We start from the raw sequence: 16675 nt of genomic DNA on the forward strand, positions 1-16675 counted from the left end.
GAGAGAGAGAGAGAGAGAGAGAGAGAGAGAGAGAGAGAGAGAGAGAGAGAGAGAGAGCACCTTTACGAAGCTCCTCAACGACTTCGTTCCTGAATCTCCTGAAGCACCTTCACCAAGCTCCTCAATGAACGAAGCCTTCTCCACCTTGCATCTCGATTTATATCTAGGTTCATCCTCAACATGAGAGAGAGAGGACGTGAAGACGTGGGGCATTAAAGCCACCTCAACCTCCCATGCATGCATGCAATTCAAATTCAAATGAAGGTTCGGGAGAAAAATGGAGGCTTGGGAGAAAAATGGAGGTTCAGGAGATAACTGAACCTCCAGCCAAAATAATAAGAAAGAATAGATTTTCTTTCCTTCTCCTCGAGAGTAGTGTTCGAGTATCTTTCCTTGTCAAAAGGCTTATTGAAGATATCTCCACAATGCTCTCTTTCTCTTTCCACTTCTTGGATGATTGCTCTAGTTTTGAGACTTGGCTACCCTTGCATTGTCATCACTTCCCGCTTTTGATTAATACAATGTGTCTTAGTAAAAATATACTTTTGAAAATGAACTTCGTGCATAATCACACATGATTTTAAAATATGCAATGTTGAATCCATGCTATACAACCAAACAAGCTATGCTTCACATGAAAATTATGGATACATTGAAAATATAGTGCCTAGCCTATCTACACGTGCTCGTGGATCATGCAAAATGCAAACACAATTCCTTGATTAAATTAGGTTCTTTATCTCACCTCTCATCTCTCAGCAAAAAGAAGGCATTGCACTTCGCTCCTCCCACCCAAAATCTCACAGTTACTCAAGAAAAGTGATGGTCCTCAAGATAAGATCAAGAAAACAAGTATTCTCTCAATTGGCAGCACCCTTTATGACCCTCGAACTCACCCAACCCACCTTTCCCACTCAACCAAAGGTTCCTAACTTGGTGATGAAAATTCCTAACTCTCGTGCATGCAAGAAATTGTGTGTGCTCAAAGAAAGGTGCTCTCTCAGCAGGTGCACGTGCAACTAAAATTTACTGTATATAACTACATCGGGCCTTATGCTATGCTAGTGCTCAATGATGGTGCATAATGTGCTTCAACCCAACCCTTGGTATTCTACAAGTGCAACGTGAAGTGCTTGTGAACCCATAATCCTTGTGATGTGTAAAAGTATTGACAACAAAACATACTTGTTTCACGATGTTTGGTAGCTAGTGACAAAGTTTAGTTCCAACCTCTCCAAAAACTTTAGCTCCAACCTGTTTCACGATGTTTAGTAGCTAGTGACAAACTTTAGCTTCAACCTCTCCAAAAACATACGAAACCCGACCAAGGCTATCAAGTTTCCACATTCATAAAAGCAAACAAAATAATAAAAACAAATCCTAAACCAAACAAACACAATAAATCTAACTATAAATTAACAAAACATTCAGTCACACAAACAACTAAGCTACAAAAATCAAATGTAATTATATTTTTAATAAATTTTTAATTTTCAAAAAAACGCTTGACAACTGTTGGAAAAATAAAATATAATATCGTGTGAGAGGCACCCTTAACGATCGGCACTTGCACAGGTCCTAGTGCGAAGCGGTCGTATAACGCACATCCGCTCTTGAACCTCCTGTTGTCACCCGCATTACCCACAAAACATCTCGCAAGTAATGCAGCCGCATTTACTTGAAAAAGTCTGGCCCATTCAATTGAGGAAGATGACCATGAGGATTGCTGTTCCGTCCCCTCTCTCCCTCCATGTCTCATCGAGCTGTCGGGTGTTAAACCTTGTGGCATGCTCCTATCGATCTAACAATCATGTCGCCTTAGCGGCAGTGGCTGCTGCAGCAGCGCTTCCTGGCAAATGCACCTACAATGACAGCACCAGCGGCACTTCTTCATGGTTGGATCAAGAGCTTCCCAATCTTCTCTCCATGCAGGTAGCTGCCATGCCTGCTGCTCTGTGTTATTTGTCGTTGTCATTTTTATTGACGCTGTGGTGGCATGTGCACATATGTATAGTGGTTGCACCCATACATGTTGCTTTGTATTCTTTGTTGTTCTTTGGCTCCACACCAACTGGTTTTACACGGTACGGGTTATTAGAAGCCATCTTTTGGACGCTCTTTGCCTTGGCTTCGTGTCAAGTGGTTTAACCCCTGTATTGCAGAGTATGCATTTTGTAGGAAGTTTTGTACATGCCTTTTTGGCTGAGTCGTCCTGCATTAATCTGATATAAAAAATAAGTGCTCTTGAGCCACAATACACATGGATGATTGTGTGCCAGTCTCTGTCAATTTCTTTTTAGCAGGCTAATCGCACGTTTGATCATCAGAAATGAACGAAATTAATATCTGGTGTGCGAAAGAGCATGAAGCTCAACTGGTCAAGACATTATTGATCACTTAATCAATTAATGTCTTCCAACCTATTCATCCGTGAAAATTAAAGATCACATGTCTCTGAAGTGAAAATTTGTTACAACTGTGTAAAATATCAAGGTTGGAAGAGCCTTCGCTCCCTTTCAGACCTTTCAGGATGTGAACGTATTGCATAATTTGTCAACACAGGATGTGAATCACATGTGGGATTGTTAATTAGAAAAGCTTACCAAAAACCAAATGAGCTCATTGATACTTGACTCAACGGGCATCCTTTGCCATAGTGTCTAGCTTGGTCGTTTGCCTGAGCAGTCTTTACAAGTAGATCGACATGGTCCCTTGTAACAATTGCAATCATAGAGGCTAACTGCCTTGTCAGAATCCTAGTCCTCACAATCCTTCAACTTTCTTATAGTGATGAATTGCCATAGCCTTAATTAGGTTATCTCCTCCTTGGAACTTGATACATTTGATCTATGGTTTGCTCTGAAATATATCAGTTTGTCTTGTAGCAGCTGATTGCTTGCCACTGTGACACACTTCCATTTCATTGCACTTGTTTTTCTGTAGGTGTTATTCCAGGTACTGTTGAGTCTGCCTTGCCATGTTGTCACTACTTTACTTTCCTCTTGCTGCTCCTACTACTCTGGTTGCCTTTGTCCAGATGTGTTATGTGATGAAGGTGCCACGTTAGTTGGTGCTGTGTCAGCAGTTGTACATTGTGGCCATGATTGTGACGTTGAAGCAATCTCTTGTCTGCTTCTGAGCTTCGACCTGCTGGCTAGCTCTATCAAGTATCTTGAATTCTTCAAAATGATGCCTGGCGATGGTGTCAAGTTTCAACTTTCTCATTAACTGCTACAACATGGATGTTAACAACCGTTGACATTAACCTTTTTTATCAATAGCATCTGCGAGATGCTAATCATTCCATTCTGGTGGATTGCTAGAAAGCATGCATGTTTGCAAAACTCATGATTAGGCCGATATTGCTCACATTCAAATTCAACTGCTCACCGATCTTTCTTTTGAGTGTAGGAATTAACATTTATTTGTGAAAAAGGAAAAAGCTCTTATCTGATTGGAGGTTTCCCACAGATGCTGATTTAGAAGAATAAAGAAGTATGGAGAGGCACAATCACACAGGGTATACCATTTTACTGTAAATATCACTCAAGAGATTGTGAAAGACGTATGCCACAGACAGCCCAAGCACATAAAAGGATGTGCTGTTTAGGCGCAACATTGGCAGGCCACACGAGTCTTCTTTGTGCACAAACACGGTCAACAACTGCACCGCCAGATTGGGATGCTCACTTTGATAGACACACTCACACCTACATACAGTATTGTTCAAAAGAACTGACTGGACTTACTCTTGTACACTATAACATGGTGCTCAGGAAATTGTAGAACAAGCTTGCAACAGATGCTTCTTTCTATCTCCATTCTCTTGGTTCAGATCTCTGGTTTATAGTTGGTGGTGTATTCTCTCTATCTCCATTCATTTCAGATTTTTCCTGTCTAGAATTAGTTGTCCAAAAACTAGTTATTGCAAAATCCAGATCCCTGTTTTCATTATTGAGTTTTGTGAGCTTTCGTCTCATATGCTCTTTATTAGTTGAATATATAAGTGAAGGTTATTATTGCTGTGCAATGGAATGGTCAAAGTAATATTGACTCTGTCTTATGAAGCCAATGCTTTTCATTCAACTCTCTCGAAGATGTGGGAATTGGGTGAAGTAGGAAATCTGGGTACTTGAACAAACATATTTCTTACAGTATGGACTTTGAATTTGCAACTGCAGAGTGGTAAGCCAGCAAGTGGCTTGGTGCTCAAGCGTGGAAGTTGGAGTTGGAATGTTGAAGAACTTACCCATTATCAGTTGCGAGGAGTAATGGAGTAGGCTCTGCTGTAAAAGCTCTCTTTTTTTGCATTGTTGTTTGCCCTGTTTTAAGTTTTTGTAATGCATAATACCCTATGTAGAGATTTGAAGTGCAGCTGTAGTACTTTGTGACTGAAGAGACCTTTCAACCAAATAAGTTGAAATGACTTTTCTTTATGAAATGATGAAGGGAATATACTATCTAGAAAAGTCTGCAATAAGAACTAATAACTAGAAAATAAGCAACAGTAATCCAAGCTCATTTGGATTTTGATCAAAGCCAAATCTGAGTTTCCATGCTGTTCGCCAAATTTAGAGTTCACATGAGGTTTTACAGCCCTTACAGACCTAGAGAGATATTGTGCTCAAATCCAACTCCAGAAGCCATGTATGAAGCTATGGCTTTTCAATACACTACTCATCCTAGTGCTAATGTATGCAGCTTCCTTTTGGGTCCTGATCTTCACATTGGATAGTGGAGGATGGAAGGCCAATGGTGTTGATGATTCTAGGATGATATGCAGCACAGTGTTTGTGCCACATGAGATTGGATGGTGGAGGATGGAAGGCCAATGGTGTTGATGATTCTAGGATGATATGCAGCACAGTGTTTGTGCCACATGAGATTGTGGGGTAGAGCTAACTATTGCCCTTGTAGTGGTTGAGGTTCTCATTTAGGCGGTTGCATATAGTTACAAATTGTAGGAGTAGACTTGAGAGTCCAAATAGGTACCCTCAGTTTGCGCTATGCTTCTCACAACAGTTTGTAGTAGGTGTTGAGAAACCAGGTCATTCAATACAATTTTCCCTCTTTGTCATTCCTATTTTGGTTTCCATTTACATCCCCAAAAAAGGCTTTGTAGGTGCCTCCAAGAGAGTCAAGGTGCCATCCAAGAGACTTCAATGGGCGCCGGTGGAGACAATCTATGCCTATAGATATGGCACTAACTCCACCCATTCATCATCCCACACATTCGTTCCTTCTTACACTTTGTTAGTCTCTTTCATATTTTTCTCTGCTTTCTCCTTGCAAACCCTATTGTTTCTTTGGTTTGCTTTCACAACAGTCATATTTTGACATGGTATCAAAGCCAGAGGCGCTCAGAGAGCTAAGAAGATCCTCTGCATTAGAGAAGGCAAAGACACGTTGCGGGAGCGGTAACATCTTTTGATTACTGCATTTCTGCTACATTGTCGAGAGTTAACCTTGTCTTCTTCTCCCTCCCACCCTCCCTTTTCTAGGTTGACGCTTTAGTGCTATGGCTTCTCTTAATGGACAATAGTCATTCAATACATTTTCCCCTCTCCTTCATTCCTATTTTGGTTTCCATTTACAGCCCCAAAAAAGGTTTTTTGGGTGCCTCTTGAGAGAGTTGAGGTGCCACCCACTAGACTCTAGTGGATGCCACTCAAGATAATCTGTGCCTATACATACGACACTGATTCCATCCATTCCTCATCCCACACATTCATTCCTTCTGACACTTTGTCACTCTCCTCCATATTCTTCTCTTCTTTCTCCCTGCAAATTCTCTCTCTAGTTTGCTTTCATAGCAGTCATATTTTGATAGTAGGAGATAGAGAATGCTGATTTGCATAGACTAGCACATGGTTGAGGGACCATGGCCTCTACATTGATGTAGTTAGCCTACCTATGTTAGTTATGTCAGTCTGTCATCTCTTGTTTGTGAGCTCCTGTTAGAGTTTGATGGAGACATAGAAGCTATGGTAGTTTAGATGTATTTTTCTTGAGTTGTCGGTTTTTTGTGTGCATTTCTAGGTTAGTTTCTGATTTTCATAGTTTGCTTATACTTGCCAGACATTTCCATTGTCATTTGGAAGATTTTTTGGGGATGAATTATTTTTAATGGCATTTTTTGGAGAGTGATCAGCATTTATGGCACCTACAAGTGCATGTCGGCCAGTTTTTTGGTCTTTTGACTGTTTATAGCTACACTTCCACTTGGTAGACATACATACTCTTCAATCTTCAATCTTCTTTTTGTAGGTGCACACTCCTACATTCCACACTTAGTGTTGCCATTGTAATAGCATCCTTCGGTAGTCAATACAATGTTCTTCCTTCATCTTTTGCTTCCTCTCTCTTTGCTTCTCTTTGTGTTCATGTTTCTTTTCCATTGCGCACTCTCACATGGTATCATTGCCCGAGTGATGACATAGTTTGGCATTGCCTGTTTGACCTTTCTAGCAGCTAGGCGACTTCTCAAGAAGGTTAGGCAACAACATCTAGGATCTAACGACATCATCTAAGCTTTAGGCGGCCCCTGTTTCTTGTGTTTTGTTGAAAACACAGATTCCTTGCTGTAGGTGATTGCTTCTTGGCTTAGGCGACAGCTTCTTGGTACAGGCAACTGTTGAGAAACCACTTTTTTAGTTTGCATACTTCATTTAGGGTTTCTCACTGATAGCCCCTAAAAGGGTTGGTGTCCACATTTTTACCACTTTTTCAATGGGCGCCCACACAGTGGTGTGCCACCCTAGACAACTTATGCCTATAAATAGGTAGTCACTTTATTCATTTTTTACCACCCTACACCACTTCAATCATTCTTCACCCCTCTTTCTTCATCACTCCGACACTCTTCTCTCTTCACTCCATTGTTGCCCATACCCCTACTGGAGGACATGGTAGTTCGTGGTCACCCTTCCTCTTTTCCTTTAGGTGCCCTATTTCCTTATCATCAAGTTTGCGTTTGGAGGTCTTTTGTAGCTATTGATCTTCTTTCCTGATTGGCGACATCTCACCTCCACCATGCAACATCAGTCTGCATATGTTTTGGGTCTTCTCTACTTGGTGTCACCTATTAGCATTAGCATCTACCTTGCGTTTTGTATAGAGGAAACCCCTATAGTTTGCATTTACCATCATTAGGCATTGCCTCCACATTTGGTGACCTTTTTCCACACAGGCGTCAACATTCAACTGTTTGCATTTTTAGCATTTTGGGCTTTGGCATTTGCGTTTGTACCTTGGCTCAACTCCCCGACATTAGAGGATTGTGGTGTGCTCCCTTGAAAGTTGGAGATCATCTTCCACATCTCTGATGGCATTAGAGGACTGTGGTTTACTCCCTTGACAGTTGTCCCTCTCCTTCTAGTGATTACTTTGATAGCCCATTGCTTGGAGGATTGTGAAACCAACCTTCCTTCTCGGATAGGGTGGTTTAACCTGATTAAGCACTTAATTACAGCAATTAGCAAATGAACATAAACTGAAATGCTCACTTTACCTTCATAAACTTGGATAGTGGACACCTTGTTGGTCCCAAAACTGGCACCCCTTTCGGTATTTCTTTAATTTCAATTGCTGATGGATAACTATAAGCCGAGATTTCACGATCTCCTTGGCTGATTCAAAAGCCCCTTGTGTTAGCAGATCAGAGACTGGTTGGACTGCAATCCAGTCGGACTGCCACGTGGCAATCCGACCTACTTCCGTACAGTCGGCTGCATTAAAATGCAGCCGACCTGCCTATTTTTGGCGCCCAGTTTCTGGCTATTTATAGTCGTGATTTCCAGCAGTCTCTCACATTCTTCTACTCGCAGATTATAGGCTGGTGGCTCGCGCAGATTCCGTCTTTGTTCGCAGATTTCAGACAGGAGATTGTGCAGACTGTAACAGACTTCGAGGTGAACAGCAGGTTGCATCGTCGAGGTGGAGACACGCAGTCCAGCGCACTGCGCCCGTGTATATATCTGCATATCTTTGTATACAACACACTTTATACAGCAGATCTTCATCTTCCATTGTCTCTTTCTCTCTCCTCTCTTTGCGTTCTCTCTCTCTCAATCCTACGCTTCTGCACCGCTGCACTCTAACACCTTGCTGTTCCAATAATCAGCAAAGCATTCCGGCAAATTGCCCCTTGATTTCACCCAGGACTTGCTCTAATGGAACCCCAACTGGTCAAATGCTGCCCCTAGTTCACAATAGATGGGTTGGCATCTGAAATCCTCACAATTCCATGAATTTCCGGTGCTGATTTCAGTGTACAATGCCTTTGATTGATGGCATGGGTCCCAAGGTGGCTGCTAAACCCTGATTACTGCTGTAAATTTGGGTTTACTGCAGAAATTAGAGATCAGCCCACCAAAAATGGCTTAAATCTCCTCCAAATGGCTGAGAATGGTTGAGCATAGACTGGAGGAGATGAGAGAATGCTGTAGAAAGAGAGAAAATCAGCTGAAATGTATCTTTTGATTCGTAGCTCTGATGACAAATCTGATGGCACCAATAGATTCAAAAGGGGGGGTAAAACACCAGCTCGGTTGGCGAGCCCTCCTCTTCTACCGCCGCCTATCTTGAGGCAGAAGAGAAATCTTGCTGCCCCCTATCCTGTCGCAGTGTGCGATCAGTTGTCGTCGCCTCTCAGCGCCAAATTTGATCACCTCCTCTCCCTCTACCAAGCTCCGAACGGCTGCAATTCAGCTTCCACCACCCTCCAACAGCCTTCTCCCTAGCTGCATGGGAAAGTTTTGCCAAGTGGCAGCCTTTCTAATGCATTTTCAGCCATTAAATTAAATTTTCAGAATTAATTAATTCTGAAAATTAATTTCAGTCCTTTTGACCGTGCCCAAAACTAAACATGCCCATCTGTAATGAAATTGGCTAGGCCATTTGCAACTTGGAGTGGTTCCCAACCTCTGTTGACCCTTAGACTATCATTAATTAATTAATTAATTCTAGTCCCTAGTGTCACCACTGATACTTAATGGCCAAACAATTGTCCTAGGGTCCAACTTGGCACCAACTGACCACCAAAACCCAGTTGGCATAACTTAACACAACTTTTGCCTTTAACACCCACTGCATCCTCGGGGTCCTTGGCCCGTTTCCATGAAATAATTGCCATGTGCATCACATGTGCTAAACAACCTTACACATTTGATTAATAACTTAATCAAATGTTACTAGCAAGATTAAAGCATCTCAAAATTTCACGTCCCCGTGAGCAGATTGCATTTCACTCCCTTCACTATGCAGATTTCCACAAGTTTGCTGCATGATTTTGATAGGACAGTGTAATAATCTTTTGAGCTTCGGCTTCACTATATCAACTTTGCTTCTCATAACATGATTCAGTGTGTATCATCATTGTGTTCTTGTATTTTTGAGTTTCTCTTCTCTCTCAGTGTTTGCTATACACACTGTGTTTCTCCTTGCAAACCCTATCGTCTCTTTGGTCTCTTTGTCATTTTTTGACATGGTATTATTCTATTAGTCATTTTTGACAATGACCCCTTTTTGGTGGTAGGCAACAGCTTTTTCCTAACAGACGATACATATACAATCCATGTAGTTGATTGCATTCTGTCTTGGTGCTCTCTCCATCAAAATGTAGCTTTTTGGGTGATTGCAGGATGGAAGATGTCTTAGTAGTTCACAAGCTTTGATGACTTAGAGGAAGGAGCTTCTTTCCAAACACTTTTGAGCAGAGATACGATTATTGCGATTATAGTCGGCGAGAAGAGTTGCCCATTCGCACCTGTCTCCCTTCTATTTATCTATCACAAAAAGCTCCATCCAAAGTGAAGATATTGTCCTTGATACCCTAGGTGTTGGTGTTTGTCTTATCTTTATCACCCAAAGAAGACAAACTTGATGGTTCGAACTATTCATTGTGGTTGTGTAAGGTGGAGTGTTGTCAAAATGTGTGATAGTGCAAAGAGACTGCAGTGTTTGCAGAGAGAAACATAGTGTGTACGGCAAATACTGAGAGAGAAGAATAACTTAGAAACACAAGAAGAACATAGTGATGATACACAGAATCATTCCATGAGAAGAAAAGCTGATACAATGGAGCAGAAGCTCAAAAGATGACTACAATGTCCTGTTTGAATCAAGTGGCAGTATTTGAGGGAATTTGGATAGTGAAGGGAGCGAAATGTAGTCCTACGGGCAATGGGCTATTGAAGTAATCATTGTAAGGTGAAGGACAACTATCGATGGAGCCAACTGCAGTCCTCTAATGCCATTGTGTTAGCAGATTAGTCAGTTCATGGTTGAGTTTGTACTTGTGGTACAGCAAGCTGGGCACAGAGACATTTTAGGCATTTTATTTGCCATTGTTTATTATGGTTTAGGCATTATTTGAAGCCAATCATATTTTGGGCATTTATTTGTCCTATATATGGTCTGGCTCCCTCCATTCATTCATTCATTCATCACTGGATATTTCTTGGAGAGAGGAAGCAGATGCCAGTGCCTCCACAGCCGGTGACTCACATTGTATGTGTACTGTCTCATGTCTTGGTATATGGATTCCATTTCCCGAGTATACATCTGAGTTCTTATCTGTATTGTGTTATCTCTTTCTTTTCTTGCTTTGTGTTCAACAGTTTATTTCAGCACATGTTTATGCTTCCATTGCTGCACCACTTTTGGCACATTGGAGATAAAGAAGATGATCACCAGTTGTCGATGGAGCGAACCGCAATTGTCAGATGCTAGGGAGTGGTCTAACTAGGCAAGGGGAAGGCCTCTAGACATGCAAACACAAATCTAGAGTGATACCTAATGAAGAAGAAGTTGACGTCAACGTTGGAGAAGATGACGCTATGTTGGAAGAGCTCGAAATGCAAGATCTAAGTGATGGAACAGGGTGCCTGAAGGAGAAGAGGAAGAGTCACCATGAATTGTGGTGTCTTGCAGTAGGGGTATGGGTAGTAGTGAAGAGAAGAGGGAAGAGTGTCGGAGCGATGAAGGAAGAGGGGTGAATAATGATGGGAATGATGTAGAATGAATGAAGTGATTGTTGCCTATTTATAGACATAACTTGTCTAGGGTGGCACACCACTGTGTGGGCGCCCACTAAAAAAATGACCAAAATGTGGACACGAGATCTTTGTTGGGGCTATCACTGTGAAATCCTAAATGAAGTGTGTAAATTGAAAAAGTGGTTTCTCAACATCCCCTCTCAAGCCCAAAAAGGAATGAAGGATGAACTATAGAACCAGACTCCACTTTTGGGAGAGAAGCTACTAGCTTCGTAATTCCATGCGGGAAGAAATTTGATGGTTTTGTCACTAAGTCATGACAGTGAATCTCCAAGGCCTTGATCTAGGTGGTACCTGAAGATCCTAGGTATCAATAGGAGGAATGACTGCTCGAAGAAAACCATCCCCAAAGAGTAAATGGTGGGTGAAGAAATCCCCAAAGAGTAAATGGTGGGTGAAGAACTTCATGGTGAGTAGGTTGCCCCCCTAAGGGTGGAGATGCAGGGGTCCCCTCTGAAGCCAAAGAAGTAGGAGCCCCCTTTGAGGGCAAAGTGTACATCCCACCCCGAAACCTCCTTGGCGAGAAATGGGGAATCTAAAATCTCATGGATCACGAACTCCGGATCATCGGATGATGAAGAAAGTGCCATTGGCCATGTCTAAGAAGGTATTTGGGGTGTTGAAGATGTTGAAGAGCTCATAGAGGTAGTCTCTCGAATCTAAGTAATTGAGGTGGGGAAAGGTGAGGCTCAAGCGGAGCCAAGGGTGGACAACAATTGCTGTCTCTCAATGGAGTGGACTGTGGAGTGGAAGTAATGGAAGGCATCTAAAAGCCATTGTCTCGTGAAGGAGCGGATTGTCGAGGGGATCGTAGCCAATAATCACTCTCTCGATGGAGTGGATTGCAGAACCGTAGGTTGTTGAGGTGGCATTCTTGAAATGCTAGAAGAAGTAGAAGCAACCTCCGTAGTGTTTTTTGGTGGTCTCGAGGAGGCTGTGATGCTTAATGATCCTCCTATTGCTCTATAGGACTTAGTGCACATCGGATGCGTCTTATGGCCTTGAGCATTAAAATTTGAAAAACCGGTGCAGAATAAACTCTATGGCCCAAAAGGGAGAGTGTGACACAATGAGTGCCTGGGGGTAGATGCATATACTCCGGCGGTGTAGGGAGCAAAGGTCCATGCCGACAAGCATCGGTGGGGGTTTCGATGATATTGAAAAAAGAGCACCCAGTAGGGTGTCCATCTACTTGTGGAGAAGTCATAGTGTTGGAGTGTCAATCTGTAATGGAGAGGATGGATGGGAGAGGAAGAGAAGGGTATCTTTGTCTCCCAATGATGTGGTGGAAATGAAGGGGGAAATCAGTAGATGATGCCGAAACTACAACTTGTCTTTGTCTTCTTTGATGGAGAGGATCTTCATGGCTCATTGAGCATCTCTTGTTTTAATACCATGTCAAAATGTGCGATGATGCAAAGAGATAGTAGGGTTTGCGGGGAGAAACACATTGTGTGTATGGCAAACATTGAGAGAGAAGAAAAACTCAAAAACACGAGAGCACGGTGATGATACACGGAATTATGCTATGAGAAGAAAAGTTGAAATAGTGGAGCCAAAGCTTAGAAGATGACTACACTGTCCTATTTGAATTAGGTGACACACCTAAGGGGAATTTGTATATTGAAGGGAGCAAAATGCAGTCCTTTGAGTGGGCTATCGAAGTAATCACTGTAAGGTGAAGGTCATTTGTCGAGGGAGCAAATCATAGTCCTTTGATGCCATCGGAGATGAAGAAGATGATCACTGGCTGTCAAGGGAGTGAACTGCAGTCCTCAGATGCTGAGCAATGGTCTGGGCAGCAATGTCGAGGGAGCGAACTATAGTCCTCAGATGCCGAGCAATGGTGTGGGCAGCAAAAGTGCAAATCCGAAATATGAGTGAGCTGCCAAGTGCAGATGATGACAGCCCAAAAGCTCATGGATGGCGCAAAATGCCAAGATTGGAAAGCCTTTGCCTCAGTGGTTTTGAAACAAGATCTCTGGTCTTGGTTATCTCCACTAGACCATGGCTACACCTTCCATTTGGTGCAATACTTGGAAACTTGGAGCCGCTTTGATCGGCTCTACATTATGCATAATGATTCCTTTTTGCGGGAGGTTTTGGAAATCAGGGTTTTTCAGGGCTATGTTCTCTTTGATCACTTCCTTGTGGTATTTGAGATGTATTTGTATCTTCTTGGTCCTTTCTGAGCCCTTTTGAGCAAGCTCCCATTGCGTTTTCACTTCTCCTTCCTCGGGCATGAGATATTTGATGCCTATATGCATCAGTTGCTACATCAATTTTCATTGGACCTTCCATCTCAAGGGATAGCTTTTGTTGAGCTAAAACATGCTTTACAATTGATTACCATTTTTAAACAGCCCAAAACACGCTTAATTAATGAAAAATGCATATTTGGTGTGCGGTTCGAGAGAGTTTTAGTGGTCCCCCAAAACTCTAATTTTTTGGGGCACCCTTCAACATCTATAAATAGACAAACCGCCCACCATTCAGCCTTATCCTTTTGTGTAGGTTTCTCACTCTATCGTGTAGATTTCAGCCATCAGCCACCTACCATTTGCTGTCCAGCCATCATTGACTGCAACCCGTCACTATCAAGCCCTAGGTGGCTTGTTTTCAGCCATCACCTTGCTGTTTGGAGGTCTCCATTTGCTGTGCCATCATAGCACCTGATTAGCGTGCGTTTTCAGCATCTAATGCCAGGCGACAGGGTGTTGCCATCTCTCCCACCAAGTGGCTGCTGCAGTACTTGCGTTTTTGCCGTCCAGCAGGCCATCTACATCAGCAAACACCTCTCTTGTTGTCGCCTCAATTCCCTGACACTCTATTGATCAGTGTTTGGTGTTTCCTGCACTTGCCACTTGGACACTTGGACTGGTGGTCACAATACTTGGGATCTGCCTCTGGTGGATGTCACTCTCCGACATTGCATTGCTTTGTCCTTGGGCCTTCTGTACACTCTTACATTCATTTACAACATTCACTTACTTCAAAGTTTCTTCTCTCCGTGCTTGAGTTTTGAGTTTTTGCGTTTAGAGTTTGAGTTTTGCTTGTCTCTATCTGAGTCTTTGTGTTTTAGTCTTGGTCGTACATGCTCTGTTTCCTTATTGGAAACCCTAGTATATCTTCACATGGTATGAGAGCTGGTGCTCTTCTAAAGAGTATCCTACAGTGATCGTGGAGCCTAGTCTTTGTGCAAGACTCACACATGACTCACTTTTGAATCACAATGTCTCAGGCACCTTCTTCTTCGGATCCTATGGTGTCCTATCTGGCTTCTTCATAATTGGATGCGTGCATGCATGCCTCAATGATTTGTGCTGTTGTAAATTTGGTTGGTTGTTAGCAGATTGGGTGAAATCTAGTGGTCTACAACTAGGCTGATTTGCATTCAACAGGAGCAGACATAATTTGGCTCCCTTGGATGTGAATTCAAGGGTTAAATAGAGTTTTAGGATGCTAGTCTTAGAGAACAAGCTGTTTTAGATATGGTAGGAATTGTGGGCCATGCCTTGATTGGCTAGACTTGAAGAGGAGCTTAGTTGATAGAACTTGGTGGGATTTTGGGTTCTCAGCTTGGTCTCCTAGGGAAGATTTCACTTGAAGGAACTTGAAGGGATTACGAGTTCTCAGCTTGAACTTACCAATTTCAAAGCTTTGGATCATCATTGTTGTAAGCAATCTTTGGAATTAATGTGAAAAGACATATGGCAAGGGGTGCCAAGGTTTTTGGGGCCAATCAATGTCGGCATAACTCTTTCTTGAGGGCATTCTAGCCAAAAGTTGGTAAAGTGCTGAATTTCATGTAATTATTTATTCATGTATTAATTGGTTGATGTAATCAGTTGTAAATCAGGGTTCCACCACCCTTCTCCAAAAAAGAGGGCTTTGGAGAGGGCTGGTTTCATTAAGTGCAACAACATTGGCCATTGTATTGTTAGCGGAGAATCTTATTGTAACACAATCAACATCCCCCGCATAACATTGACTAGACTCGTTTTTAACATTGAAAATCATAGAAACAATTATAACCTCGATAAATAATTGCTAAAAGTTAGTGCATAAAAGCACTTATATTTCTAGTGGTGTATGGTGTGCATTTCGTATTGCCTATTATTCTTGAATGTTGTCCAAGGTATCAAAAAGATTTTAGCCACTTTGTCAGGTAGACATGCTCTATATACTGACAAAAGCACTAGCATCGCTTTGCATGAGATGTCTTTTGTGCCCTTCCAAGCTGCCTCTTGGATATCTTCTGGTTGCTTTTGTTTGTTGATGTGCATGAGAGATGAAATATTGAGATTTAATTGTACATGGCAGTTTTTGTAATGTCACAAGGAGAAATGAAGTGTTTGTGAATGAGGTGACTGGGCAAGTAGTTTTGCTATCAGATGAGCCAGTTGATCGGCTGATAAAATCCGTGCAGGTTTGAAGCTCAGACAATTCAATGATTTATTGTTTTCAACATTTGCTGAATCATAAAGAAGCATGAAGATGCTAATAATACTTCTCATCAAACCATTCTCTGTCTTGCTATTTGCCGTTCAGGTTCGATCAAAACATCCTGGAGGAAAGCCAGCCAATCGGAAGGATGGTTATTGGCCTGCTTATATTATCAGGGCGCAAGAAAGCACCCAAATAGAGGTAATGTGTCATCAAATTTGCTGGATAGAACATACGGGCTTAGATGCTTGGTGTCTGCTTACTACTGTTTTAGATTGAGGAACCCCATATAGTTCTATACTGAGCAGCTCCTAAAAAACTGTATTTTACAACTTGTAATTCATCAAACTGTGAGCTTGGGTCTTGGGTCTGATTGGCATATACTTAGGTTTATTGATACTGCTGCTATCAGCTTGTTTAGGATAGTCTTGGCCAGTTTGATTGGGACCCTATCTTTGTACATTGTATGCTATAGAGCTTGATTCTCATCTTCCCTCCACACTCATCATATGTAGATGGGAGGTTTTATGGCGGCTGCATAACAGGAAGGAGCTCCAGGGCAAGTATGTAGGAGTGTAAACTATATAAACAAAGCAGGGTTTCATAAGGAATACTGGATACAGGGTGCCATGTCAACATGTTGCAGAGGACTCTAGCAGCCCGGGACGTGTATAACCAACCTCATCACGTATACCACTATGGACAAAGTGGCATGTGTACTGGAGCAGAATCATGAGCTATTGTTATGGTGGAGCCTATTGTGTGCAGCAGGACTATGCAGATGCAGACCAGGCTGCATGTCTACTGGATCAGAATCTATTGTTATGATGAATCTTAGTGTGTGCAACAGCACTGGTTAGCCAAAGCAAGGGACAACACCACATCAGCCAAGATTGAATTGCAGGGATCAGTCTCACCAAATAGGGCTAAAGGCTTGCTAGAAAGGTGGTATACCCAGGGTGGCTCAACAAAGCAAGTTACTTTTGCTGGTCACAAAGGTGGAATATAGGTTTTGCTAATCATGCTGCATGGAGTATTCCCGCTCTTGCTAACATCCAACAATAAGCTGTATGTTGGCAGATTTTAGAAGTTAGTAAAGTAAGATGGATGCCCTTCCAGGCAAGTAAGATGAAAGTTCTTCCAGATGAATATAGGGAAACATCTAGTGCATC

The 16675-nt window shown here is 42.2% G+C and overlaps 1 protein-coding gene across 4 annotated transcripts in view; it reads left to right on the forward strand.

Moving 5' to 3' along the window:
• The first annotated feature begins 1579 nt into the window (after nucleotides 1–1579).
• LOC148039178 (uncharacterized) overlaps nucleotides 1580–16675 on the forward strand; it is a 72647-nt gene continuing 57551 nt past the window's right edge. For 3 of the 4 annotated variants that reach the window (XR_015690365.1, XR_015690366.1, XM_087675072.1), the window contains exons 1-4: nucleotides 1580–1932; nucleotides 4182–4276; nucleotides 15381–15486; nucleotides 15609–15704. Coding sequence is in view for 2 of the 4 variants with exons in the window: in XM_087675072.1 (XP_087531198.1) it covers nucleotides 1663–1932; nucleotides 4182–4276; nucleotides 15381–15486; nucleotides 15609–15704 (567 nt within the window). In the remaining 2 variants the exon portion in view is untranslated. The remainder of the gene's footprint in view (nucleotides 1933–4181; nucleotides 4277–15380; nucleotides 15487–15608; nucleotides 15705–16675) is intronic. The other variant, XM_087675073.1, reaches the window with a different exon arrangement.

Source organism: Lygodium microphyllum, chromosome 3, assembly GCF_053477565.2.
Source record: "Lygodium microphyllum isolate KBCC chromosome 3, Lygodium_microphyllum_v1.1.10, whole genome shotgun sequence".
Lineage (NCBI taxonomy): Eukaryota > Viridiplantae > Streptophyta > Polypodiopsida > Schizaeales > Lygodiaceae > Lygodium > Lygodium microphyllum.